The 27,875-nt window shown below is 36.7% G+C and overlaps 6 protein-coding genes across 12 annotated transcripts; 4 read left to right on the top strand and 2 right to left on the bottom strand.

Moving 5' to 3' along the window:
• Positions 1–6,931: 6,931 nt before the first annotated feature.
• LOC104757712 (protein MOS2) lies at positions 6,932–8,677 on the top strand. The gene has a single exon (XM_087497376.1). The coding sequence runs from the start codon at positions 7,018–7,020 to the stop codon at positions 8,395–8,397; it is 1,380 nt and encodes a 459-aa protein (XP_087353502.1). The 5' UTR covers positions 6,932–7,017; the 3' UTR covers positions 8,398–8,677.
• Positions 8,678–14,705: 6,028 nt separating this feature from the next.
• On the bottom strand, positions 14,706–17,314 carry LOC104757711 (uncharacterized). Its single transcript, XM_019239184.2, has 11 exons — positions 17,172–17,314; positions 17,002–17,095; positions 16,823–16,909; positions 16,289–16,422; positions 16,055–16,113; positions 15,916–15,970; positions 15,786–15,833; positions 15,570–15,674; positions 15,356–15,403; positions 15,132–15,251; positions 14,706–15,052 (listed from the first exon to the last, which is right to left on the bottom strand). The coding sequence occupies exons 2-11, from the start codon at positions 17,048–17,050 to the stop codon at positions 14,993–14,995; spliced, it is 765 nt and encodes a 254-aa protein (XP_019094729.2). The 5' UTR covers positions 17,051–17,095; positions 17,172–17,314; the 3' UTR covers positions 14,706–14,992.
• A 69-nt stretch (positions 17,315–17,383) lies between these two features.
• LOC104757710 (uncharacterized) lies at positions 17,384–19,212 on the top strand. 3 transcript variants are annotated; one of them, XM_087496115.1, is made up of 6 exons: positions 17,412–17,666; positions 17,967–18,037; positions 18,146–18,251; positions 18,395–18,527; positions 18,670–18,710; positions 18,790–19,212. In XM_087496115.1, the coding sequence occupies exons 1-5, from the start codon at positions 17,590–17,592 to the stop codon at positions 18,682–18,684; spliced, it is 402 nt and encodes a 133-aa protein (XP_087352241.1). In that variant the 5' UTR covers positions 17,412–17,589; the 3' UTR covers positions 18,685–18,710; positions 18,790–19,212. The 3 variants fall into 3 exon arrangements, with proteins under 3 accessions (XP_010478776.1, XP_087352241.1, XP_019094731.1); XM_019239186.2 differs by having other exon boundaries at positions 18,608–18,710; XM_010480474.3 differs by lacking the exon at positions 18,670–18,710 and having other exon boundaries at positions 17,384–17,666.
• A 221-nt stretch (positions 19,213–19,433) lies between these two features.
• On the top strand, positions 19,434–21,508 carry LOC147923702 (RING-H2 finger protein ATL58-like). Of its 2 annotated transcripts, XM_087496111.1 has the most exons (4): positions 19,434–19,989; positions 20,102–20,162; positions 20,290–20,372; positions 20,918–21,508. In XM_087496111.1, exons 1-4 carry the CDS (start codon positions 19,622–19,624, stop codon positions 21,378–21,380), a joined length of 975 nt encoding a protein of 324 aa, XP_087352237.1. In that variant the 5' UTR covers positions 19,434–19,621; the 3' UTR covers positions 21,381–21,508. The 2 variants fall into 2 exon arrangements, with proteins under 2 accessions (XP_087352237.1, XP_087352236.1); XM_087496110.1 differs by having other exon boundaries at positions 19,457–20,162.
• Positions 21,509–21,759: 251 nt separating this feature from the next.
• On the top strand, positions 21,760–23,031 carry LOC147923701 (phytolongin Phyl1.2-like). Its single transcript, XM_087496112.1, has one exon. It carries the CDS (start codon positions 22,028–22,030, stop codon positions 22,787–22,789), a length of 762 nt encoding a protein of 253 aa, XP_087352238.1. The 5' UTR covers positions 21,760–22,027; the 3' UTR covers positions 22,790–23,031.
• A 74-nt stretch (positions 23,032–23,105) lies between these two features.
• LOC104777358 (uncharacterized) lies at positions 23,106–26,107 on the bottom strand. 4 transcript variants are annotated; one of them, XM_010501592.3, is made up of 6 exons: positions 25,647–26,107; positions 25,413–25,545; positions 24,897–25,029; positions 24,773–24,809; positions 24,393–24,657; positions 23,106–24,317 (listed from the first exon to the last, which is right to left on the bottom strand). In XM_010501592.3, exons 1-6 carry the CDS (start codon positions 25,806–25,808, stop codon positions 24,292–24,294), a joined length of 756 nt encoding a protein of 251 aa, XP_010499894.2. In that variant the 5' UTR covers positions 25,809–26,107; the 3' UTR covers positions 23,106–24,291. The 4 variants fall into 4 exon arrangements, with proteins under 4 accessions (XP_010499894.2, XP_010499898.2, XP_010499895.2 ...); XM_010501596.3 differs by having other exon boundaries at positions 23,106–24,305; XM_010501593.3 differs by having other exon boundaries at positions 24,897–25,026; positions 25,647–25,986.
• Between the last annotated feature and the right edge of the window lie 1,768 nt (positions 26,108–27,875).

Raw genomic sequence — 27,875 nt, 5'->3', positions numbered from 1 at the left:
ATCAGTCTGGGGATGATAAGTTGTACTCATATGCACCTTAGTGCCCATCTCTACCTGAGATGCCTTCCAGAACACCGAAGTGAACTTAGAATCCCTATCAGATACAATGCTCGCTGGCACCCCATGCAACCTGACTATCTCCCTCACATACTTCTTAGCCAAGACCGCTGCTCCATCAGTCTTCTTAATGGCCAGAAAATGTGTTGACTTAGTCAACCGGTCAACAACGACCCAGATAGCATCAAAGGTCCGTGACACTGGCAAGCCTACCACAAAATCCATGGTGATCATATCCCACTTCCACTCAGGAATGGGTAAACTCTTCAGTAACCCGCCAGGAACCTGATGCTCAGCCTTCACTAGCTGACACACATCACACCTCGAAACCCAACTAGCTACATCCTTCTTCATCCCGACCCAATGATAGTACCTCTTGAGATCATGGTACATCTTAGTCGCTCCTGGATGAATAGACAACTTGCTCGCATGAGCCTCTCTCAGAATCTCCTGCCTCAACTCCTCATCCTTGGGCACACACACACGACCCTGCACCAAGATAGTACCATTGTCTGAGACCTGATACTCTGAATCCACATCCTTAGAGGCATTCACCAGCCCCAAATCCTTCTCCAGAGCCAACCGCACTCTACTCAGAAGATCTGCTCTATCTACTGCTTCCAAACCCAACGGTTCCTGTGAAACAGCACACAAGCTCAAAGCACTGATCTCCCCTACCAGAGACTCCATCTCCTGCTCTTGAGCCGAAGCTACCCTCTTCCGACTCAGAGCATCTGCAACCGTGTTAGTCTTACCATGATGATAGGCTATCTCTAAATCATAATCTGCCACCAGCTCCATCCACCGCCTCTGCCTCAAATTCAGCTCAGGCTGAGTGAATATATACTTCAGGCTCTTATGATCTGTAAACACCTGTACCTTTGCACCATAAAGATAAGATCTCCAAATCTTCAGGGCAAAAACTACAGCACCCATCTCCAAATCATGAGTAGGATAGTTGCCTTCATGCACCCGCAACTGCCGCGAAGCGTAGGCAATCACCTTCCCATGCTGCATCAGAATACAACCCAAACCAACTCTAGATGCATCTGTATAAACCACATAGGGTTCTCCCTGCTCAGGCAAAGCCAACACTGGCGCAGTAGTCAGCATCTCCTTCAGGCTTGCAAAGCCTTCCTCACACTCTTCTGACCAGACAAAAGGGACATCCTTCCCTGTCAACTTAGTCATAGGATGTGCTCTGCTTGCAAACCTCTGCACAAACCTCCTGTAGTAACCTGCCAATCCAAGGAAACTTCTGATCTCTGTGGCATTCTACGGTCTAGGCCAATCTCTGATAGCCTGAATCTTCTCTGGATCTACAGAAACCCCCTATGCAGAAACAATGTGATCCAGAAAGCCCATCTCATGCTGCCAAAAACTACACTTGCTCAACTTGGCAAACAACTTCTGCTCCTGCAGCTTCTCCATAACTGCCCTCAAATGCACTGCATGCTCCTCAGGACTCTTAGAATATACCAGGATATCGTCGATGAAAATGATGACAGATACATCCAGAAACTCCTAAAACACACTGCTCATCAATCTCATAAACGCTGCTGGTGCGTTAGTCAACCCGAAAGGCATCACCACAAACTCATAATGCCCATACCTCGTCCTGAAAGCAGTCTTCCTCACATCTGCCTCATCTATCGGTATCTGATGATAACCCGATGCCAGATCTACCTTGGAGAACCAAGTAGCACCCCTCAACTGATCCAACAACTCGTCAATCCTCGGGAGAGGGTACTTGTTCTTCACAGTGACCCGGTTCAAACCCCTGTAATCAATACACAACCGGAAACTCCTATCCTTTTTCTTGACAAACAACACCGGCGCTCCCCACGGTGACACACTTGGACGGATGAATCCCTTACTCAACAAATCCTCTAGCTGCTCAAATGAAACGACCGACCCTTTTTTTTTTAAATAATAAATAATAAATATAATATAATAAATAAAACTACAACTAGTGGTCCCATACCCACTACCTAACCACAAATACATTCAACAGCGGAATACTCAATACCAATAACCAATAATAAACCAATAATATAACCAATACCATAGCATAAGCAATATCCAATAATCAATCATCAGAAAACATGAAACCAGCAACCTAACAATGTTTCTAATGACTCAACTCTAGCAACCTAACAATGCCAGACAACATCCAATCAAGTCCCTAGAACATCCTCCTCTTCATTGCCTGGATTCCACGATCACACTTTGCCTTTACCTGCACACCACAAACAACAATTGAGATGCGTAAGTATTATCACAAATACTTAGTGAGGCAATCCTCCCATCTACTGGGCTATACACACAAGCAATAAGATCTCTACATGCCACAAACAACAATCAATAAAACAAACCAGGCAATATACAAGCATGCAACATCCATCGTAACTGGAAGAGGGGTGTCGACCGACACCAGATGGTGTCGATCGACACTGACTATCTGGTGTCGACCAACACCCTGCCCGACACTCCCGAAAACCCTAGTTTGTGTCGACCGACACCTCCACATGGCATCGATCAACACTCGCCAAAGTCCCGAGCCGTCTTCTCGTTGGTGTCGACCGACACCCCAACTGGTGTCGACCCACACCGATGCCGAGCAGCGATTTTCCTCGATCAGAAACTCCGAATCTCGCCTCCAATCTTCTCCAATCCGCTCCATGCACTCCCAGAAGCCAAACCCAGTCCAGACAGTGACGAAATACCATAGAGAACTCAAAGAAACAACCACATAAGCACCAAATCACATAGAATCTAGAGATCTTAGCTTAGATAAGCCATGGTCATGCACTCACCTCTTTCAAGAAGATTCTGACCAACAAGAACGAATTCCCTCACTCCTAGCAAGCTTCTAACACCTTCCCAGCCTTAGATCTCCCAAGAACAGCAAGAAATCTCTCAATCTCTTCCCAAAAGCTCAAGAACACTCTCTCTTTTGATTTTCTCTCAAAAACGGCGAATAACACAAAATAACACGACCCTAGGTCGTTTTCTACCTCTAAAACTCGATTTTAGGGATTCCCTAAACCAACCACGCAAACCAGACAATTAAAATTGAACCGACCAAACCGGCCACAGCTAGTGTCGATCGATGCCTCACTAGAAGGTGTCGATCAACACCCTTACCAAATTACCAAAAATTGGTTTGCGGGTGTTACATATGTTGTGCCGACAGTGAAACTGGAGCGGCTTGCATCTATATAGTGAGGGGAGAAGATATGTTGAAGAAGATTCAGATAGATTCTGGGATTGATTTGATTTCTCATTGTCTCTATCTTCCAAATTTGATCTCAGTTCCTTTTGTATCGCATCAAGTTTAAATTTTTTTGGCTTTATCTTGATTAGTTACAAATCTAAAATTCGATAAAAAAAAACCTAAATAACTCTATTGAGTTGAGTTTTATATTGCTAAACCTTTGGGTTCGGGTTTAGGTTCGGGTTAGGATAATATCCACTATCCAAACATGTATCCATAAACCCAAAAATATAGACATATCTACAATATTAATAATATTTAGCATTGATATAATTCAATTATTCAAAATAAATATATGAGTTAGTTTTATACCTAAATACCTAAAATCATCAAAATATCCAAGAATATTTGTTACATATATTAAAATTTAGCTAAACTTATTTTAATTTAATTAATTTTTTTTTTAATTCTGGGTACCCGATAGTTCAGGTAGTAATTGGATTCTAAAAGTTATAATCAAAACCTAACCGAACTCGGTAGTATCCAATCGAACCTAAACCGAAAAACTAAAATTATGTAATAAACTAGTATTATACCCCGTGCTATGCACGGATATATATTTTGTAAACAATATACATAACTAAAAGTTACATGTAAAAATAATTTTAGGCTTATTAGAAAAAATGAGTATGCATAAAAATCATCAAGGTGATGAAAATAAAAATAAAGAGTAAGGTAGGTCAGATGGTTTGGAGAAATCTCACAGGCGGATCGTTTGTTTGTTTAGCTTCTACTGTACAAAGTCTAAATAATTGGTCTGATGATGCTTGTAGAGGCTTTTGCTTGTAAAATGGCTAGAGAGCCTGCCAAATTAGACAGAATTTTGGTAAATATAATAAAGCTGAAGTAATCAATGAGTTAAAGAAAAAAATGTAATACATTGTAAAAAATATATGATGAAAAGAGATACACTCTTCAACGGTGATGATAGAGATGACTGAAATATATAGCATTTCAAAACAAACGTAAGAAATAAGGTCTTGATTAACAATACAATTTTAGTATTCATGGTTTGAATCTTTATCAAATTTACCTTTCGTGATGCAAGAAATGGTCTGCAAATTTTTCTAATTGTGTTAGAGTAGCATCCCCATGGTAATCTCATCGTTACTAAAAGCATAAATTAAGAAAATGCAAATAGTAAGAGAAGAGACCATTCACTTCATATTTTTTTTTTTTTGACATCTTTCTCTGTGGACTACTGGAGAATATACTTTGGAATATGAAAATGCAAATCCAAATATAAAATTCAGAATTCTGTGTAAAATAGAGAATTTGATGTACACTATAATTCACAATGAACAACCTAAACCAGAATTGAGGGAAAACAGAAAATTTAAACTGAAAGATTGTAAAATATATAATTTGATGAGATTTTTGATTGTTCAAACGATGACGAAAAAATCAAGTTTTGTAAATTAAAAGATTTTGAAATAGGGAATTTGATGAGACATGCAACTGATGAAACGATGATTTAACAAACTAAACCATAACTGAGAAATCCAAAACAGAATTGTAGTGAAAAAAGAGATAATATATGGTTCCTCCATAGTGAAAAAATCATACTACCTTTTTGCCAAATGTTTCTTTTCGACTCAATATCATCGCCTTCGTTTTCTCCCTTCTCCATGGATCTAGTTTTTTGAATTTTTGGGTTTTGAATGGAAGATGAATGGATGACGAAGCAAATTGAAGGTTTAGTATAATTATGAACTTTGGATCAAATGAGAATTTATATTAGCGACACTTTGTTGAATCTCAGAGATCATGGAAGAAGAGTAGAGATCGTGGGCAGTAGTTAAAGATAGATTTTTTTCATTTTGTGTGAACTGTTTATATTAATTACTAAAAGATAAATATGTTTTTGTCTCTATTTAACTTTTACCACAATCTTCTTTTTTTCTGTTTACAATTCTTTTTAAAAATCATTTGTTATCTCAGTTATCGTTGTTTGGTGTATCTCAGTGTGTAACTGTTTGTAATTTAAATTTTAGATGTAATATCGATTTTCTGATTTTATTTTTTTGTCATTCATAAACTCTTTTTTTTTTTTTTTTTTTTTTTTTTTTTTTTCTTTTTTTTTTTCAGAGTATTCCCTAACCCACATAAGCGGTCCGATTTTTTTCTCTCCCGACAAACGAGTTCGCCCTAGCCGTCAACAGCCTTCAGATCTGCGTTCGCCCTCTCCGGTGGCCGTCGCTCCTCGCCACTGCCGTGAGAGGGTTCCTTAGTTCTCTTTAGTTTTGCCTTTGGTTTACAGTTCTTTTGGCTTTCGTCTGGGGTTCCATAGATCTCTTTCAAGTGGTGGTTTTGAGATTGTGTGGAGCGGTTGAGGGGCCAGATTTTTGTTTGGGTGGTTCTCGTGAAGAGGATGGAGGTTGGATCTGTGGGATCTTCGGTGTAAGTCAAGACATATCGCCATTTAGCTCCCCGACCTAGATCTGGTTCCCTGGTGTTTGCAATCGCTTCTGTGCCGCGCCGATAGAGGTTGGATTTGGGCTCTAGTCAGTCCAGCCTTTGTCTTTCCGCTCTCCTTACCCCTTTGAATTAGTCATCGGTTCCTTTTAGGTTCATTCCCTTTACAAGAGAAAGGCAAATTGTTCTGGATTTGGGTGTAGTCTCCTTAGTTGCAGGTGGTCTCTCTTCTTAGTGTTGGTTGCGGTGGGTCTTTGTGGGTGCTAGCCTGCTCGTGTTGTCGTTCTCGCCTTTGAGAATGATGTGAATTGTGGGGTTAGACTTACTTCCTTGTCTCTGCTATCGAGTCCTGTTTAGGTCTGCTAGCTTTTTGGAAGGCTTCTTATTTAGGCGTCCATTGGCGTTGATGTCGTCGTCGTCGTATCCGAAAGTCAAGTGTAGTTGTTCTCCAATTATGGATCTTGCTTGTCGGGTTTTGAGGTCTTGGTTTGGAGAGATTGGCTCTCATTATGATAGGAGGAGGTAGATGTTATCATTTGTTTGGCCTGGGGCATCTTTGATAAATCTCATTCACTGGTTTCTTGTAAAGAAGAGGTCGCTACTTTGCTTTCTTGGTATCTATCTCGTTTCAGTTAAAAGTCTTTTTGCTTTTGTTATTGGTGTAAGGTTATGTACTCTTTCGATTTGAGTTTAAAAGTTCTGAGTTGTATTTCTAGTTTATATCACTTCCCTTGTTTGGGGTTTAGTTTCCGGGGAAATCTCTTCTTCCTTCGGATGTTGATTCCGGGGACATTATGTCGTCCGCCGGCTTTAGTTTCCCTCTTTTGGGAGTATGTATCCTACTTGTTTTGTTGAAAACAAGCTTATCAATCAATATATTTTCAGTGAAAAAAAAAAAAAAATCTCTTTTGTTTTTTAATTTTGAAAATAATTTTGTACTGACATTTCAAATTTTTATTGGACAGCTCACTTGTACTTTATAGTATAAAAAGGATATCCAAACCCGAACAGGTTACTCATATACCTGATTCGTGATCTGGTTACAAATCTATGCTGAGGCAACGTAGTTTTGTGCACCATCTTGTAGACTAGTTTTGTTCAGCCCATTATTAGCCCACTAAAGTATATTTAATAGGCCCATCTGTTTTATATATAATCTACGAGAACAGCGTCGCCGGCGAGTATTTTAACCTTGCGTTTCTCACCGTCTCCGTAACGTTTCGGTTTGTTCATGTTAGAAGAGAAGAGAAGAGAAGAGAAGGATCGTAATGAAGCTCTCTTTCTCTCTCCCTTCCAAATCCAAGCCCAAAGTCACAGCGACCGCCGACGGGAACAACGCCGCTGATGACGGAGCTAGTAAAGAGTTCGTCACCGAATTCGATCCTTCGAAAACCCTAGCTGATTCCACCCCCAAATTCGTTATCCCTCCGATCGAGAACACATGGAGACCTCACAAGAAGATGAAGAATCTCGATCTACCTCTTCAATCCGGTAACACAGGTTCCGGTCTCGAATTCGAGCCTGAGGTTCCTTTACCCGGTACTGAGAGGCCCGATAACATCAGCTACGGTTTGAATCTGCGTGAGAAAGTGAAGGAGGATGACGACTCTATCGGGGGTGAAGATCGGAAGTTATCTGCAGGGGAGCAGCTTATGCTACAAAAGTTGAGGAGAGATCTGAGATCACTCGCTGATGATCCGACGTTGGAGGATTTTGAGAGCGTTCCTGTGGAGGGTTATGGAGCTGCGTTGATGGCTGGGTATGGGTGGAAGCCAGGTAAAGGTATAGGTAAGAATGCTAAAGAAGATGTTGAGATTAAGGAATATAAAAAATGGACTGCTAAGGAAGGATTAGGTTTTGATCCTGATAGATCTAAGGTTGTTGATGTGAAGGCTAAAGTTAAAGAAAGTGTGAAACTTGTTAATAAGCCTAGAGATATTAATGGTGGAGATGTGTTTTTTGTTGGGAAGGAAGTGAGAATTGTGGGAGGAAGAGATATAGGATTAAAGGGTAAGATTGTGGAGAAACTGGGTAGTGATTTGTTTGTTATTAAGATCTCTGGAACTGGAGAGGAAGTGAAAGTGGGTGTGAATGAGGTTGCTGATTTGGGTTCCAAGGAAGAAGAAAAGTGTTTGAAGAAGTTGAAAGATTTACAATTAAATGATAAGGAGAAAGATAAGAAAGTTAGTAAACGAGGTAGAGGAACAGAGAGAGGGAGTCAAACTGAAGTTAGCGTTAGTGAGAAGCAGGATAGAAGTCGAACAAGAGAGAAGAAATCGAAGCCCTGGCTCAGGAGTTATATAAAGGTGCGGGTAGTAAGCAAGGATTTGAAAGGTGGGAGATTGTATCTTAAGAAGGGAAAAGTTGTTGATGTTGTTGGACCGACGACTTGTGATATCACCATGGATGAGACGCAAGAGTTGGTTCAAGGGGTGGATCAGGAGTTGCTTGAGACGGCATTACCTAGACGAGGAGGGCCGGTTTTGGTTTTATTGGGGAAGCATAAGGGTGTCTATGGAAATCTGGTTGAGAAAGATTTGGATAAAGAAACTGGTGTGGTTCGTGATTTCGACAACCACAAGATGCTTGATGTCAGACTTGACCAAGTTGCTGAGTACATGGGCGATATGGATGATATTGAATACTGAAATCTCTGTTGAACTGAAGCTGCTAACGTGTTCAGGGATTGCAAGTTTGACCAATAGTTTGGTATGTGTAATCTACAAGCCTTTTAATCTGAACAGGCTTTAATTTTTCTTCTCTTCTATGTGCTTCTGTCATAGTTTTCTTGCGTATTCAAGTTATGGAGAGCTTTGGATAAGTTGGTTATTTCCGCTTTATGATTCCTTGTAATCGATAATATGCATGCGTTAAGCGAAGTGGATAGCATTCTGAATCGAATGCCAATAATTATATCTTTTCTTTTTAGTTTTCTTGCTAGTATGAGTTGTGCAGGCTTTTGATAGACCAATAGCCTGAACGAACTGTCTAATTAGAGTGAAAGAACGAGGCACTGGACCAGCTGTCTTGTATCTCCACCTTCACTGGCTAGTGCTCAGATCAAAAACCACAGACTCAACTCTGTCAATATCACCGAAGCTATACAAAACCACCAATTTGTATGCTCCGGTCACAAACGTCTCTCCCGAATCCTGCTGAAAGTTTGGTACCTCCTCGAAGACGAGAAACTGTCCGGATCACACCTGTCTCAGGGTTGAATAGATAAACGTCGACCAAATTGTAGACAGAGACCAAACCATTACATGATCCAGGAACTCGATGAGCTTCTGATGGTTATTTGTGCTCTCAGCCTAGTGTATTTTGAGAAAAACTTAGATCTGGATGCCACCCGATTTGGACATATCAAAAGTGATTTTAAACTCTTCGGCTCCATACATTTCCTGACGGCGACGGAAGTGTGTCTCAGCTAGATGGCCTAATTCGATCAATGATTTCCAACGTTTCGATACGGTCTCCATCATCCGGTATCTGAACATCAGCAAGCGTGGTTTCGCTACGACTAGGGTTTTTCTTGCTACTTACTTGTCTCTTAAGAAAACTAAAAACTCTACTAAAATTTGCTAAGCTTCGGCGTAAAACCTGTCTCTTGATATGTTGGAGCTTCGACTGCCACTTCTTTCTCTTCAAGTCCACCAACACCAGTTTCTTCTTTATTGAAAGAGCAGGAAACGAAGGAAGACACGAAAAAGAGTGGTGGGTTTCTATGTACAGGTTTACATGATCTGGTTATTGTTGGCTATTGATTGCAGAAACCTTTGGCTCTTTATTTAAGTTAGGGCTAAAAAAAACTAATCTATATAAATTCTACGATTTTATTTTTGGAAATAGATCAAATCTCAAGTAATTACCCGATACACTTAGCCGTGAGGCAGTATATGCAGGGTCAAATCCACAAGGACTAATGGTACACTAAAGATTTGTGAGACTTGTAAATAGCTAAAGCTGACGAATGTTTGTTTATTTGGTTTCAGAAATTCTAAATTAAAATGCAATAAATGAAACGATTAAACTTATAAGATTTAAAACATCGGGTCATAGGATATTTCAGAGATCAATGACTAATGAGAAAATGAAATTTGGAATTCAATAATTAAGAACCTTTCTAGAACATAAACACAAAAATAGACTAACCCTTTTTAAGGCATTAAAAACTAAACTAGACTATTAGTTTGCTAAACTTTCATTTGCAACCTCCTAACCAAATTCGCATTACAATCAAGTTCATTAAGTTCACAATGCGTCCTAATATCAACTTTTGCAGGCTAAAAATACATTACTCAATTCACACTCATTCATGCATTCTATCGAACACTTTTGATGCATAGAAAAACCCAGAATCTAAAATAAGGTGATCAGTCCTATTTTAGCATTAAGATCATGTGAATCAAAGAACCTAAGGATTAAGAACTCCAAACAATAACTAAAACATCAATTCATTAAATCTCCTAATTGGAACCCTAAAACCCAATTGAAGAACTACTCACACATAGCAAAAGAGAAAACAAAAATCATAGATGAAGAAAACATGATTAAATTGCATAAATAATAAGAAAGGATTTAGAAATCTTCTTTAAATTGTCAAAGAGGTAGCATATGATGGATTTTCAGATTATCAGGCACTTCATACTTAAAAGATTTTAATTTGCTACAATTTAAAACTTAAAGGTAATTCAAAAATCTTCGTAGATTGAGTCTATATACTACATTCTATATAATCTTCGTAGATTGAGTCTCCACTAACTATTTGTCTATTTGATGATGTGTTGTTTCGTGGATTACATTCTACTAAGAAATATCCCGTGCTTAAAGCACGGGTCAATATTTAAAAAAAAAAAATTATAATAAAATAATAAATTTTATTGTTATATTGTTTTAAAAAAAATATTTTGTTTGAGATAATATTTATTTTAAATTATTCTGTAAATCTATATATGTTTTCTTAATACTAATTATTTTAGAATATTGTAGTATTTTATTTTTGATGTATACTACAGTTTTATATTGTTTGTTTGTTGTATTTGCAATATTATTATCTGAAATATGAAGTAGTAATTTTAATATTATAATTATGAACCAATAAAATTTATTAATTTATCAGCTATATAAATTTAGTTTTACCAACCCGCCAATGTGAAAATTAAAACACACATTTTATTTTTATAGATCGAGTAATATATATTTGTTTTTAAAAATTCAAATCACAACATATACAGAAAAAAATCTGCATTTTATTAATCATAAGTATTATATGAAAATTCCAAACAATTTGTAAATAAAATAAAATAAAGATGATAGAAGAATCATAATTTGAAATTTTAACAAAATCTTCAAAATCTAGTTATTAAAAATAATTATGTTGACTACTTGGATATAAAATCTTAGTTTTTGAAATTCTGATTTGTTTATATTTTTATAAAAAAATATTTTTTTTAACTAATAATTATTAGAGTGAGAAAATAGTTTTTTTTAATTAATAATTATTTAAATCAATGGCAAAAATTTATCCGTATTTTTAAAAAATCTTAGCAGTTAATTTTTTATTTTCTATTTATTTTTTTCAAGTACAAATTAGTTTTGATTTGAGTAGATTTCTTTTACTTTTCTAGATTTTTTTATTATGATCTGTCAGCGTTTTATTTTTTGATTAATTATATTTATTTAATTAATTAATTAATCTTAATTAAGTTTTTCTAATGGCAATTGAATGTAATTTTTACACATTTTAAGGTTAGTTTTATATTTGAACTTCTCAATTAATATAGTAGGATATAATCTTTGTATAATTTTGTAATGAAATTTCATTTTTTAAGTTTAGAAAAAATTAGTTGAGATTAAGAAAAAAAATTAATTACGATTAAGGGCATCATTTTTTTGTTATGCTTGAGCTCGGTGTGGTAGGAAAAAGCTCAGCTCCTGACAACTCAAAGGCTGCAAATGGTTGCACGGTTGAAAAGATTGAACAGGTTGAAAAAAATTATTCAACCAATTTTCACCATTTGCATTGTAAAGGTTGAAGAGGTTGGAAAAAATTATTCAGCCCGTTCAACCAAAAAAGTTGAAAAAATAAACTAATCCTACAGCAAAAATCTTCAACTTGTTCAACCACTATTTTGGAGATGAATGAGTTGAATATTATTCAACCCAATTTTGTTCAAAATATTTTTTCAATTTTGTTCAATTTTGTGCATCCATTTGCAGCCAAAGAAAGAGGACTGCAGCAGAGGCGTCATCCTGGTCGGAGGCTGGGTGGAAGGAAGAAGCTCAGTTCCAGAAAACTCGAGAAAAGAGGACTGTGGCGGTACTGGAGGGAACTGAGGCGAATCTGTGGACACAGTAGTATCGAACTCGTTCTCATCATCACCAAAAAGACCAGCGATGGAATCTGTATCGAGCTTTGGATAGTGATATACCATGGTTTTTAAGTGTTTTTAGCCATAATATAAATCCTATTTATAGTCTTTTTGGTGTTTTTAGAGTTTTATTTAGTCTTTGCAGGTTTAGGTACGTCTTGGACTTATTTGTAGATTTTGGAGTACTTTGGAGCATGTAGAGAAGTTAAGCCGAGGAAACGCATTCAGAGAGCAAAATTGGTGTAGTGCATCGATCTATTTTACACTATATATATGATGTTTAGGTCATTGTTTAGACCTAAGTTTTATTGTGGCAAACCCTGAGAGATTTTTAGAGAGATTTTGGAGAGAATAATTAAATGTGCCACAATCCAATTCATTTGACTAATTATAAGAGTTAGAGATGGATTAGAAGTGTTTAGACGGACATGGATTCTTCGAGGCTTTATGGGTGGCGGTATATATGGAAAGCGCATGATATACCGAGATGTCCCCACAGGCATCGTTTCACACGAAAAGCTTTCAAACGGAAAAATTTGGCCTCAAAAATGGTCCAATAGCACGAAGACCCATTGTCTTGCCAGAAGCTCTCTTGGTGGGCTTTTTAACATGGTAATGGATTTCATAGGATTCATTCTCTTCTTGTTCTTCATCTTTGGTTGTTCTTCATATTAATTCTTGATTGATCACCTAGAATTAATAACCTAGGAAAATATATTGATATGAGAATATAATTGATTTTCTTAATAAAACTTTTGATAAGCAAAATTACTTTTTACAAAGAGATTTGATTTATTAATTTTGTGAACAAACTAAACTTGTTTTCAAAGCTGGTTTTTAACTTGAAGTTTACAAAGAGATTTGGATTTTCGGGTTTTAAACTAAGATAATATTTACAGTGAGAACTGATTTATTTTACAATTGAGTTTAGAGTTCGAAAACAGTTTTTAATTGATTGAATCCTATTTAATTGATTGATTTAATATTTTATTATTTCCTGAAAATTTCCCTAGGCCTAGTGTTTTAATCTCTTGAATTTATAAAACTTTTATTTATTTATTTTGCTGTTTATTTTAATACAATTTATTCTGTTTAGCATAATTAAAAGATTATTAATTCTATTGTATGATCTTGAGTCTCTGTGGAATTCGACCCTTAAGTACTAAAGTGTTCTCTTAATTTGAGAGAGTGGCTCTTGGATAAATTTGAGCATATCTGATAGAGCTGTCAAATGGTCCGTCCTTGGACCATGTGGGCGAGTCCGTTTGGACATTTTTTGTATGGTGGAAGTTGGACAGTCCCAAATGGACATGGTCCAAAAAGTCCATGCTCACTAAAACCATTTCCAAATGGTCATGACCATGGACAGCCCATAATTTTTTTTTCACTTATAAAATTTAAATTCTTTTTTTTTTTGTTTCTTTTATCAAAACATGAATTTGGCGAAAAATTACGAAATTACGTTTTCAACCATAAAATCAGAGAATCCATGTTTTCCACCCAAAACCGTAAATTGTGTTTTTTCGCCAAACCCGTAAAATTGTGTGTTTTCCGCCAAAACCGTAAATTTATGTGTTTCCTGCCAAAATCGTATTTCCCGGAAAAACCGTAAAATTATGTTTTCTCGCCAAAAACCGTAAAATTGTGTGTTTCCTACCAAAACCGTAAAAATTGTGTTTCTCGCCGAAACCGTAAAATTGCATTTTCTCGCCAAAACCACAGGCTATGGATTTAGTTTCGAGCTTGAATCTCTGCTTCCTTGTCTGCACATTTGAATCAAACACACACACACAATCACATTCAACAAGCATTAAAACACCAATCATCAAAACATGTGACTTTGTGTAGTTATTACCTCATTCTCATCATCGTTGATGAAGATGCCAGCTAAGGATTTACCATCAACCTTTCCTCTATTCGTATCATCCATTTCGTAAAGTAAATCTAACTAAGACATTAGAAACAATATTCCAAAAAAAAAAAAACTTAGTCTCATTCAAACAGAGAGATTCAATTCAAAGCCGACATATATGGTAGGGAATTCAAACAAAAAACACAATCAAGTTGATTTAAATAAGATTATGTAAAATAATTAAATCATTAGGAACAATTTGACTTAATTATAGCTTATAAATTATTTATTATGTATTTAGATCCCTTATTTTTTGTTATAATAATTAAAAATTAAAATATAATCTCAAACACTAAACAAAATAAACTAAATATAACAAATAAATGGTCATGAAATGTATTGCAGGTTAAAAAATTAATATAAATATTTAGCCGTACAAACAACCGAAAAATTTAGTTATTCCTCTATTTATAAAACATCCAGTATTTAACAAACAAATACAACATAAAATATAAATAATAATAAAAATTATATGCACTACCGTGATTTTATAAGTCCATCGAATTAGCGGAATCCATTGTTGCTTTTTTTTCACAAATTGCCATTTGAATTTCCTTTCGATCTGGTTTTTACGTATTTGTCACACTAATTCTGATATTGGTCTGGTTTTGTTTTGGTTTAATCCGGTATCTCGATGATTAGATAGACCATGACCACAACTTTACACATCTGGTTTGAATCATAATAACACACGCTCAACATCTCATTTATTATGTCTTAAAAAGCTTAAGATCTCATGCATATGGAGAGCCTGAAACTGAAAGACATTACAATACTGCAACAAGACAGCATGCTAGTTGGATCTCTCTACAAACTAAACAATTAACCCATCCTGCAGAAGCACATATTCGAAAGAACTAGCACATAAAGCTACTTGTGGTTCTTGCTTTGTTCACATATTCAGATACTAGTTCGACAGATGCTTGAATGGTGAAAGTGCATTTATATAATAACTCTGGCCTAATCTAGACCAACACTGTATTCTTCTCCACAACCACATTTAGCAATGTAAGAAATTCCCTGCACCAAGAGGAGGTGGTCATAATCATATAGTCAGTAATCAAATCAAGCCTATATAAATCAATGTCACCCTAATCACCTTCAGTTTCTTAGCCTGACTCTGCAGCGAACTCAGATACTCTGCCTCTCCAGACTCATCTGACAAGAGAGCTGTGTATTCCTCTTCTAGAACCTTCATATCCACCGACATTAACTCTGGCTGCATCGTTCAGAAATTACAAAAATAGTATCAGGTGAGGAAAGAAATCTTACATGACTGAACTTATGCAACATCACAATGCTAGCAAAGATTCCAAAGGTAACCTTAAACTCATTAATCTTGTGCTTCACATGCTCAACTGATAGCTTGATCTGAAATGAAAATTATATCATTCATAAAAGTGCTCAAAGAGACGCAGAGTGTACTCAAAATACTGGAAGGGCAAAAGTAACTAAGTTTATAAACAGGACACATCAAAAATACAAAGTGCCAGAACCAAAACGACCAATAGTAAAAAAGGCGATCTAATGTATATACCTTCGAATTTTCCTTAGTAAGGTTGGATCTCATCTGCTTTGCCTGATCAAGCTTTGCTCTAGCAGATTCTGATAGTTCCATCAGGTTATTCCTTGTTTCGTTTTTCTAAAGTACCAAGGATCGACAAGAAAGTGATAAGAAATCCTAGCATCAGTTACTATGCAAGTACTGAAAGTGTCTTTTACTAAGCATTACAGGATTCATAAAAGAACGAACCTGCCCATGTTGACCAGTTTTATTACTCATATGGGAGATAAACCATCCCTGGCCAAAATGCGAAAACAGAAAGATTACTGTGTTTGTAAACAGTGAATGATATCACATGAAGAAGATGCAAATAGCAAACCTTTTGCTCCTCTAGTTTGTTTCTAGCTTCTTCTGCTGTCTTCACATAGTTAGAACTGCAATTAGAAACAATGAACCTGACAGTCTTCAGGTCATTCCATAACCACAAACCAGTTCTAGCCAGATGTTCTGTAAATTACCGTTTCGATACAAGTTTGGCAGATATACTGTCTCGTTCTTGTAGAATAAGAACCAAACTCTACAAAACCGGATAACAGTTCACTCAGTATAAGCAGTACCCAAAATGAACCAAACTTTGTAGCAGATAACAGTGTAACAAACTAAAGCATAACTAGACGTATATATATATATATGATTCCATCATTCTGCTACTACAAGGCGTATTCATGGCTTCCATAAGAGTTTTAACTTACCTGTGCAAGATTTGTTGAATCAGATTCCATAGACGAAATCTTTCTCTGCTTTTCAAGTATGTGAGAGCATATTTCTCCTTTCGCCCTCGTCTTCTGATCCGTCTCTTCTTTTAGTCTCTTCGTCTCAGACAATGCTTCAAAAGGTGACACAAAAATTAGGAAAAAAAATCACATAACAATTCATCCAAAAAAAGTGCATAATAAAACTGTTTACAAAGTGCAGATCCAGAATTAAACCAACATGAACAAAGGATTGCTACTCTGATACTCAAAAGTTTATCACAAAACAGCCAAATCAACATTCACATAACAAAATCCCAAATCTAAGCAAACACACAGCAAACCACATCAATGGTGAAGCACACGCTCGCAATCTATGGATTTCAAAACCGAATTAGCACAAATCTAAACGAAGACCATCATGACCTAATATAGCATCTGCCGTACGATAACTATTGTTCGTCCATATCAACGGAAATTTCTGAAATCCGAAAGCGTTGCGAGAGAGAGAGAGAGAGAAAGAGAGAAGCTAACCATGAGCGAGATCTTTCTCCAGGGTACTGATTGTGGTAACCTGCATCTGTTCCTCGACGGAGACCTTCGCCGCATGATCCTCCACATCTAACCTCAATCGAATCCATGGAAACGAATCGTCGGATGAAATCTCAGCTAAAATCTAAAAAAATATCAGAGGCGGAAATGAAGATTTTTACCAGTCATTTGAGACCGGAGAGTCTTCATATACTGTAGATACTCCTCCATCTCTTCTTCTTCTTCTTCTTCACTTCTCCGATTTCAAATTCTAACCTAATCAATCAAACACGATTCAAATGAGAGTTTCAGAAAATGTTGAATCAGATCAGAGAAAATTCGAGCTCTTCACCTTCAGAGAAAAAAAAAGCTTTATGCGAGCTCTTCACCTTCAGAGAAAATTCGAATATGGCGAAAAAAAAAAATTGAAACTAGCGGGGGAACGAAAATAGGGAAGCATCTAGATTCTAGAATGATGGAACTAACAATCGGGTCGACCCGGGGTTTAGTGATTTGGACTTTAGTAAGCCTAAATTTAAAACACGACGAAAGCCCATTATGGTTGTTTTGACCCGTTTAACCGAACCCGATTCGGGTTCCGTGGAGCGGTAGAGAGATAAGAGAAACCCCCATTTCGAGACTTCTTCTGTTCTTACTTTTTCAGGTTTCAAGTGTTGTTTGTTGATTCAATAACTTAGTAGAAGTGGTGTTCTTCGTTTCTAAATTTGTTAACTTGCTAAAAATTTTATCGAATTTGCTGAAGAATCGTGATGGCGAATTCGAAATTTAGTTTGAAAGTTTGGTTCGATAAGAAGATCAGTGAACCACTTGTCCAGATCTTGCGAAGGTTCTTTACTACTCTGTGTCTCTCTTCATATTTTGTTTTGATGAACCCTTCTCTCTGTGTTATAAAGTTGTTTACTTGCTAGTCGTTGTTGTTTAGTTTGATACCATTTCCTATTTTTTGTGGAATCAAGTAGATGACTTGTTGTGCTTACTTCTTGATTGTTGCTTTTTTATTTGTACTACTAGAGACCAAATCCAACAGTTATGTGCAACCATGTAGCTTGTAAAGACTCGATGTTTTTGCCATATTTATGTGTTGTGTAAGTGAACCAAATTTTTTTTTTATTTGTGTACCCTTTAGAGGTGCTGAGCCAAAGCAGCTGGCTTTCTCTGCAGCATTGGGGATTACCATGGGAGTATTTCCAATCTGTGGTTCGTTCTCGTGCCACTTTCGTTTTTCGAATAGTTGTTCATCGAACATTTTAGTGTTTGTGATCTCTAAATGTATTTCACTCAAGAGGGATATTTGTGTTTTGATAGGTGTTACGGTGTTGTTATGTGGCCTGGCTATTGCCTCGCTTGGATCTCTTTGTCATGCTCCAACTGTGATGTTGGCTAATTTCATTGCTACTCCAATAGAACTAAGGTAACCCACTTAAGCTTCCTTCAAAGTTACGGCTTTTGGACCAATATAGAGAGAACACGAAACAGAGTGTTTTATTGATCTTCTAGTATCGAATTGAGTACTTATGTGTAGTTTTGTTTTTGGCTATGTGTTTCACATTGAAGTCTTGTGGTGCCTTTCTTACGGCTTGGCGAAAAAATAATCGGTGGACCTCATTTTCCTTTAACGTCTGATGCTCTAAAGAAGGTGTTGACAGGCCAAGCTTCCCGAGATGTTTTCTTAAGCATTGGCAATGCGGTAAACTTCTTCTATATTAGCTTGGTGGTATAGATTTTTGGTAATATGATGCAAAACTGCTCATCGCATTTCCTGCATAGATCTTTGACAATCCTATAGCTTCACAAGTGGGATTTTTACTCACCATGTTGTCATTTGTTAGTGTTACCAAATCTAAAGATAAAATACTGCTTTCCCTCATAGGTATGTATTTCTATGGCAAGTTGGTTCCGACTTCCGAGTTGTCATATAACCTGCTTAAACATAGAACTTATTTTTGCAGCTACTAGGGTGGCTCATAGCGGCTCCATTTGTAATCATTGCACTATACATCGTGTTTCTGCCGTGTTTCAAAGTCCTTGTCCGCAAATTCAGCTCTGATGGTCCAACCACAAAGACACCAACAAAAGAAAGGATCGCCTAATTCAAACTGTTCTTGATTTCTACAAAAGCGGAACGTTGGAGATTCTATGACCTACTGTTCTGCTATGCCGATGTTGAGGTTCGGAGTTTGAGTTATCTGTAACAATAAGCCTCTCTGTAAATTACAGTGTTTGGAACTATAACTGAAATAGTATAGGCCTTCTTAAGGGGGAGAATGTAAGTGTGGGAAATATAGTAAGATAAGTCATGTTCATGTATGAATATAATATTGAGAAGGCAGATGAATCCCTTATTATACATAAGCAAATAGATTGAGAAGGCAGATGAATCTTTTATAGATAAGCAAAGATGCCTTTGAATTAGCCAAGTCCATGTGAGAGACTATTACACTATTACAACTGTATAGGTAACATGCCATATCAAAGTCCTTGTTCTTGTTTATGGATAAGTTTTAATGACTATAATTTTCCAAATAAAATTTATGAATCCAGAGAAAAAAAAAAGGCATTTTCGTACGTGTCTTCTTCACTTGGTTTACAAAGCAGTACAATCAAGAACCTGAAGTTGACAAGTTGGTGATGGCTCTGGCTAAATCCCAAAAACGAAGGATTTGTCGATTATGATCGGTGTAAAGTGTGTAACGTTTTCCCTCCTCTTGTTTTTGCTTGTTCGGCCAGAATCTACGGGGAAAGTTATCTAACATTTCATAATCATGAAAATGTTCATTATTAATGAATGCCCCAAACTTTTTTTCTATATCTAATTTTCCCCTTAGAAAAATAGTCATAAATGAAGAAGGAAACAGACAGTTGCCCTATACTCGAAAGCTGAATGCTTCACCTGAAACCTCTGCCACATCTCTCTTTCTCTCTCACACATACATTACATATACACATTATTACCATTATTGTCTCTTTTTTTTTTTTTTTTTTTTGAATATAAGTCCCGATCTGACGATCTCTCTCGCTTCTTCTTCATTCAAAGGAAGTGACTTTTTGGGATTTAAGTCTTTGTTTGTGTATTTTGGTGAACTGGGTCTGTGGTGTGGTGATGTCTTACAGCAACTCAAACCCGGAAAACTACAGTTCATCATCAGCCGGTACGAACTCGCCGGAGCTTAAACTTTATCAAGCATTCATCTTTTCTGTACCAATCTGCTTCACATTTATTATTCTCTTCTTGTTCTACTTGATCTACCTTCGTCGTGGTAGCTCCGATTTGTCTTCTCTCGGAATGCGAACTACTTTTATCCCAGGAACCGCTCTCTCCACGGTACGGTACTCTTAACTAATCTCTGCTTTTGTTCATCTCTCTTATTGAGTTTCTTCTTGTGAAGATGAAGATCTGTTCTTTTATGATTTAGTTTTGTAATGATTGGTGTGTTTTGTAACGTGAGCAGGCTGAATTAGGATTGAGTAAAGAGCTTAGAGAGATGCTTCCCATTGTCGTCTTTAAAGAGAGCTTCACCGTTATGGATTCACAGTGAGTTCTCCAGATTCTTTCTTTTCCCTTCTGTGATTTAGTCCTTTTTTCATAAATTCATGAACCATGAGTGAAATTTTCTTAGGCTTTAAGGAAAATTAAGGAATAAGGGTAGTTGTAGAAACTTCAAAATAGTTAGGTTAATAATGGATTAAACCTTTGTTTTTTAATTGGGGAAGTAAACAAAGATGAGAGGTTCTAGTTTTGTGAAATTTTTGGTCTGCCTTTGTTTTGAAAGGTACTTACTATCTTTTGGGGTCAGGTCCAATTGATAGTCACAATGTTACTTGAATTGAATGGAGGTTGAAATGTTACAGTAGTTGCTTACATGATCAGATAATTGTAGAAGTTTGGGTTGTGGTGGGTATAGTTTCTAGACAATGTGATATCTCAAGATCTAAAGATAGTTTGAAAGATTTTAGTTTTCCTGGTAGAGGCAAAACTTGGGAGTTTAAATAAATTGTGCTTATTACCCTGAAACTGAGAGACAAACTGTAAAACTAGAATGAAGAATAATAAACTGATTAGACCTTTTTGATTTACAGATGTTCTGTTTGCCTTGGGGAGTATCAAGCAGATGACAAGCTTCAACAGATTCCAGTATGTAAACACACTTTTCACATGGATTGCATTGATCTTTGGCTCACATCGCATACCACTTGCCCCCTTTGCCGTCTCGCTCTTCTCCCCAGCCAACCCCGTCAAACCGAAGAAGATTCTGGTCCGAGTCTTGTGAGCCCTGATGAAGAAGTGTTGAGTCAACCAGCATCTCAGCCAGTAAACCAGAGAGTTGTGTCGAGTCAACCAGAATCCGAGCCAGTAAACCACAGACAAGTGTGGAGTCAACCCGAATCCGAGCCAGTAAACCACCTAAACGATGGCCAAGAGCAACAGTCTGATCCGACTCAGTGTGATCGAGATGCGGAGGAGGGCTTGAAGGAAATGCAAGAGGATGAACAGAACAGCATCGGGACATCGAATGCTTGTTGTAGTTGTAGACCTGGTTAAGATTAACCACTTTTGTAAAGTTTGCTGTGTACTTGCATTTGTAACTTGTAACATTAGTACATTTACTAGGAGTGAAAATGAGAGATTGATCTGATCCATGGAAGAAACAAACACTTTAGAAGGCAAAATGTGTAGTAAATGTTTGTGTTCGAACCTGAAACTTTGGAAAATTACCAAAATTACTCAAGAGAAACTTGTCCCATTAACCTTTGCGTTTGCTCGCGCGCAAAAGCGTAGTATGGTCTGCTTCAATACTGGTTCCAAAAGGGTTTGATGAACTTAACTACCTGTATTAGCGATTTCATAGTCTGTTTCAAAGTCAAGGAAAACAGAGGATAAGGTAAATATACATAGGAAAGAGAAAAGATAAAGCAGAGTCAAAGAAAGGGTTGGGTGAGAGCTTGAATTGTTGTCCTCTCTCTCTCTCTCTGCTTTAAATTTAATGCTTTCTCTTTCCCAAACATTCCATCTTCTCTTTGGTCCTTTTCAAGATTCCTTTCGTTGTTTCTTAGCAAAGATAAGGATCCTAAAGACTTAAACTGAGGGGTTCCTTTTCAACAATCCCAGAACCCTAGACCCAAACCAGAGAATTGACTTCATCTCGCTGTTCTCTTGCTCATCGTCTGCACCTAATCGCAAGTCCCGACATGGGTTCAATCAAAAACACAGTTCACTACTGTTGTGTCTCAAAAGACAATCAGATTCTATACGCTTACAACAATGCCGGAGACCACCGCAACAACGACAGTCTCGCTGCGTTATGCTTAGAAAAGACTCCGCCTTTTCACAAGTGGTACTTCGAAACGATGAGTAAGAGGACTTTTGGGTTCTTGATGGAAGATGGGTTCGTTTATTTCGCCATTGTTGATGATGTTTTCAGGAGATCTAGCGTTCTTGACTTTCTTGAGAATCTAAAGGGTGAGTTAAAGAAAGCTAATAAGAAGAATTCGAGAGGTAGCTTCTCTGGGAGTATGAGTTTTAGCAATGTTCAAGACCAGCTTGTCCGAAGACTCATAGCTTCGTTGGAGACTGATCTCACTTGTCTTCCAATATCCTCACCTTCCATTGATGGTGCTGAACAAAGCGACGCAGCTAATTCAACGAAAGCTCCGCTTTTGGGAAGATCCAATAAGCAAGAGAAGAAGAAAGAGAGAGATCATGTGAACTCAGAGAGAGGCATTGAGATAGAGGAACACCGGAAATCAAATGATAGAGGAAACGTTACAGAACGTTCTGATTCTTCATCTGCAGCAACTACATATGTTCCAAGAAGGGGACGATCTGAGAGCATTGAGAGGAAGTGGCGGCGTCAAGTGCAGATTGTTCTTGCCATTGATGCAGCTATTTGCTTGACGCTACTTGGTGTTTGGTTGGCTATTTGTAATGGCATTGAGTGTACACGTTCTTGATCATTAACACGCTTCTCCTCTTCCGCAAAATCGTCTTTCAGATTCAAGCTCTAGTTTCAGTATGTGACTTTATGTTCTATTTATTCTTTCACATGCCTTTTTCTCTCCTACAATTGTAGTATTGTTGATTGTATATTAGGTATAGGTCTCAAGTTCCTACCTTGGTTTTGTGTATGATATGATGCTTATGTTGTTCATATGATTGTTCATAAATATTAGTTTGTTGCCGAGTGATTGAGCCATCTTCTTGTGTATAAGTTTGATTAAATAGTAAGCCAAGTAAATGAATGTTAGGGATACATATAGTAAGGAGGCATTGTCACAACTGAGAGAGGGTTTATATCAGATAGAAGTAAAATATTGCAATCACAATTTCATTTTCCAAACCACCGTGGATGGAAAATGAAAGGTTTTGTTTTCTTACATAGAATCAGAAACACAAGCTTACAAGATAACAAACACACATAAAAGAGTCTAGAGAGGGTTTTTTTTTTGTTCTTGAATAAACAGAGGAAAGAGTAAAAGAGAGATATAAGGAGGTGATAACTACCTCTCACCTGAAATCCTAACCATGGTTGATCAACTGGTTTGGTTGACGTTAAAAGAGAAGAACCTAAAGGGAACCAAAATATCTCCCAAGAGGCAAAACATGTAAATGCAAGGACCCCCCACAATCCATATGTGGGGTTGGTTGAAATGATGAGCAAACTATATCTTGAATCTTAAAAATGATCTTAATCTAAGTGTGGCTATAACTCCAATGCTTAGCCACTGAGAATATACATGGGTTAGCAAACACCAACTACTTCCTTTTATCCTCAAAAGGAAGTTTGTGAGGCTGTTTCCTTTAGCCTTTCTTGATGTCAGAGAAATTTATGTTCTAGCTATCTACGATAAGACTTTGTAACTACATGGTCCTAGATCTAATAATCCTAAGACTGCACATTAAAATGGATTTAGCGTAAAAGTAGTGGGAACACCCTTTGCACACACTACTTCAAACACTTCCAGGTGGTTACATTGTACCTTTTCCTGGTAAATCCTTATTTCCTTTCATGTTGATCAGCCAATCCTAAGCTTTTTATGTTTTTCTACAAAACTGCTTTGCCTTTCTGAGGCACTGTGCAAGACATATGGTAACTCTTTACTTCTCAAGCTCGAACAGGCTATCTTAAACGAAACCTTCGTTCAGAAGCACGTAATGCAATGAATAAAATGAAAAGATGAGTAACTAATGCGTATGACAATGGTCCAAGTTAAAACCCCTATGTGAGACTTAACTAGAACTTGCAAAGTCGCCCAAACTCCAAATTATGGGCTCTTTGGCTAATGGGTTAGAAGCATAAAGGGGAAAAGGGCAACCATGGTTAGGCCACAGGTCTTGTGGGACTTCAGAGGCATGTGGATGAAAAGTAGTAAACAGAGATTGCCTTAAGGATTTAAAATGAACTGGCCTCTACATAGCATCAATGGAATCAGAGTTGAAACGTGACCCTTCATGGTCAAGCCTGTGGAACTGCAAAGCACACTGCTGAAGAACATCAGTACCTCTGGTTTTTCCAGGTTTTGTATGAACATCAAAAACAAATAATTACACACACACCTGATGGTATGACTGGTGAAGGTGCAAGAGACACTGGTGAACCATTGTGGTGTGGATAGTTTCCACCCGTAGAGGAGGCAAGAGCAGAATAGTGAAACATGTGGTTGGGGTAGTGGAGAGGAGCATAACCAGTGACTGGTCCATTTCCTTCAGCAAATTGGAGATATGGGTAAAACCCTGCTGCTGCTGCTGCTACACCAGTCATTGGTCCGCTTCCATACATTGGATGCTGAGCAGTTGCTCCTCCATACACATTGTAGTAGCTCTGTTACAAAAACAAGAATCCAATAAGCTATAAGAGATAAGAGATAAAAAGTAGAATAGGAAGAGACTCTCATATTTATGTGATAACTAGATTGAGACAAGCACAATATACATACCGTGGGGTAATTGTAGTCCATTGTGTATGAAGAGAACCTAAGAAATTTTGATGAGACCAAACAGAGGATTTAGCAGTCTATTTAATGAGTTTGGGAAAGAAGTAAGAGATTTAACGTGGAGTACCCAAAAGGATTAGTGTAAGGCAGTGTGTAGTGAGAGAATGGAAGTGGCGAAGGCATAGCAGTAGCCGCTGCTCCAAAGTGTGTCTTGAAAGGGCTAGTCACCTTTATAGCGCCTCTTCCTCCTGCATGTCCTACTAAAATACAACACCATGAGAATGTCATCTCAAACATTTGCTTTCAGAAAATAACAAAACACAACATATTTTAACCAGGAAGTTAGGTTTCCAACGCATATTTATGTAAAGCAATATAAAACAGACACATAGGTTTAATCTAACTAGTCTGCAGCAGAATCATAGAAACTACTAAAGTACTAAGCAAGAAAATGGCTTTACCAGTTTGATAAATCAACTTAGGAATCAAGATGAAGCTATCCCTCAAACAATAAAGTTAGGTAAAGTATCTAACTTGCTACTAATATGTGATACATGACATAAAATTCCAGCTTAGATAATGGTAAGATCCATGGAATTACATAAAGGGTTATCAAAATTAGGTAAAGAAACCTAAAAAGTACCATGAACAGGAGAAGAAGGTTTGGATCTCTGAACACCAAAAGCAGCAAGATTACAATTAGCTCTTCTCCCATCAATAACAGGAGCTGGATCTACACAAGCTTTCTGAGCTGCTTCCGGATCACAAAAAGTCACCTTTAAAAGTAAACAAAAAAAACAGAACCCGTGAGCTTGATGAAGCTATAACAACAAATCTCGAAACTTGAAAAAGAAACAAACTTGATGAAGACACTTACAAAGCCGTAGCCTTTAGATCTGCCACTAGATTTATCAGTGATAACAACAGCTTCAACAATGTCCCCAAACTGTTCAAAGTAGTTCCTGAGAGAGATTTTGTGTGTTTCCCAAGCTAGTCCTCCAACGAACACCTTGGTAAATGTCGTGTCTTCCATTGTCATGTTGCTACAAACTCAACGAACGAACCCGCGAAATAAAGTTACCGACTTTGGGAACAGAAGAAGAAGCAGAGAACGGTAGTTGAGAGAAGAGAGAGAGAGAAGGAGGGAAGAGGATTCAAGGAAAAGTCAGGAAAAAGAGAGAGTTTGGGGGACACACTCAATTCAATTATTTAAGCTTAACTTTTCCCAAATATCAATAACATTGTTTTATTTTATGTACGGTCACTGTGCTTTTACACTTTTTTTTCTTGTTGGTCGGATCCACTCTGTATGTATTTTACAGTTGGAAAACTATATTTGAGCTGTTATTTTAATTTTTGGCTTTTTTTTTTTATAGGTGGAAAACTAAAAGAATTATCAAGTATAGATGTTGTATTCTTTTTTTAGTTGCAGTTAAAATAATTGTCAGAGATAAAATAAACATAAACATTATTCCTCTAATTTTATTTGTTTCAAATTTTTTTTTCTTTCTTTTTTAGTCCATATATCCCTCTAATTACCAGTTGAAATTATGTTTTAGTAACTTTTATAATAAAATGATCTTATATCAATATTATTTTTACAAGAACACATATTACAATTGCACACAAGTTGTGTAATTTTGGTATATAAAAAAGTAAAATCATCTACGCATATACTTCTAAGAGCATGATTTAAGATGGGTTATTTAATCATTTTTAAATATTCATTTGTTTAGATTTCAAAATTTATGTGGTATAACTTGGATGATTTTAATAGTTTTACTCATGAAACTCTGAAAATTTTCAGTGACTCCATATACAAAAATTTCAAAACTCTTTTAGTTTGAATAACAACAGAATTTAATGAAGTATTTGAAATCCTACTTTATTAACACCAATTTTTAAGTTTTATTAAGCATGAATTACAAATATCATATCCAATAATGTCATATTGTAAAGCATGATTTAGAATTATTAATTGAATAATGGTCTGTAGTTGAATTTTAATTCTATTAAAAATCCATGACTAAAGATAATTGGATCATATATTTAAGATCATGAAATATTTCAGAGTTTCATTGATAATTTTGCGGAGAATTTTAATTTATATCTACCCACTCTATATGATCATAGTATTTTAATGCATATGAAGGATTGAAAAAGGTCTATTCATGTTTCATAAATTCCCATATTCTATTTTCAATTTTATACAATTCTTTGCTGTTATTTACATACTTTTCACCCAAACTTGATAAAGAATTAGAACAATTTATTAGATCTTACAACAACAATAACAAAAGGTGTTTAGTAGAACTTTAAATTATCTTCATCCAATACTCTAAAACAGGTTTAAGACTAAACCAATCTTATATAAACTATGGTTTATATTAAAATTGTCAGTAGAACTTTGCATCATTTCCTCCAAATATAGGAAGCAAAGGTGCATAATTGAAATGGAAGGAAGAGAGATAAAGAGAGTAGTAGTAGTAAAGAGAAAAAAGGGGAAAGAGACAGAGCTGTCTCCCCACGCCTTTAGTTAGACTTCAAAAAAAGCAAAAGCCTAAACAACAAACAACAACATTCCTTCCCCCACCTCGCGTCATCATTCATCCCACAACACAGCCACAGCCTTGCATTTCTATTTACAGCTCATCCATGGGGCTCACTTCCAAGATCTCAATTTATCAAATTGGGCTTATTTCAGGCTCATCTAGGATACTAAGGCCCATTAAGGATACTATGGAATCATCCTTAATCAAAAACTCTGATGTTGTTTCCATCACATGAAGCTTTTCTAGATGATCCCAAAGTCTCTGACTAAAGTTCACTCCTTGACCCTTGTATATCTTGAATTCATTTCTTAAGTTCTTTCTCTCTTAATTAAGCCCTTTAATGAGTTTGATGAGAAGATTTCTTAGAAACTTCCACCATCAAGCTTAATTGGGTTCGTTGTCTTCTTTCATACATGTGAGTATTAATGTGAGATATTCATCATGCTTTGATGATAAAATCGTAAACGAAACTCAAAAAAAAGAAAAAAAGAAAAAAAGAAAAAAAAAAACCTATGTGAGATCATCATGTTTTAATGACCAAGATCTTTGTAGAA

Source organism: Camelina sativa, chromosome 17 (genome assembly GCF_030686135.1).
Source record: "Camelina sativa cultivar CO46 ecotype springtype chromosome 17, ASM3068613v1".
In the NCBI taxonomy this organism is placed as follows: Eukaryota; Viridiplantae; Streptophyta; class Magnoliopsida; order Brassicales; family Brassicaceae; genus Camelina; species Camelina sativa.
The sequence above is the reverse complement of the archived record's forward strand: the minus strand, read 5'-3'. Positions and strand labels throughout refer to the sequence as shown.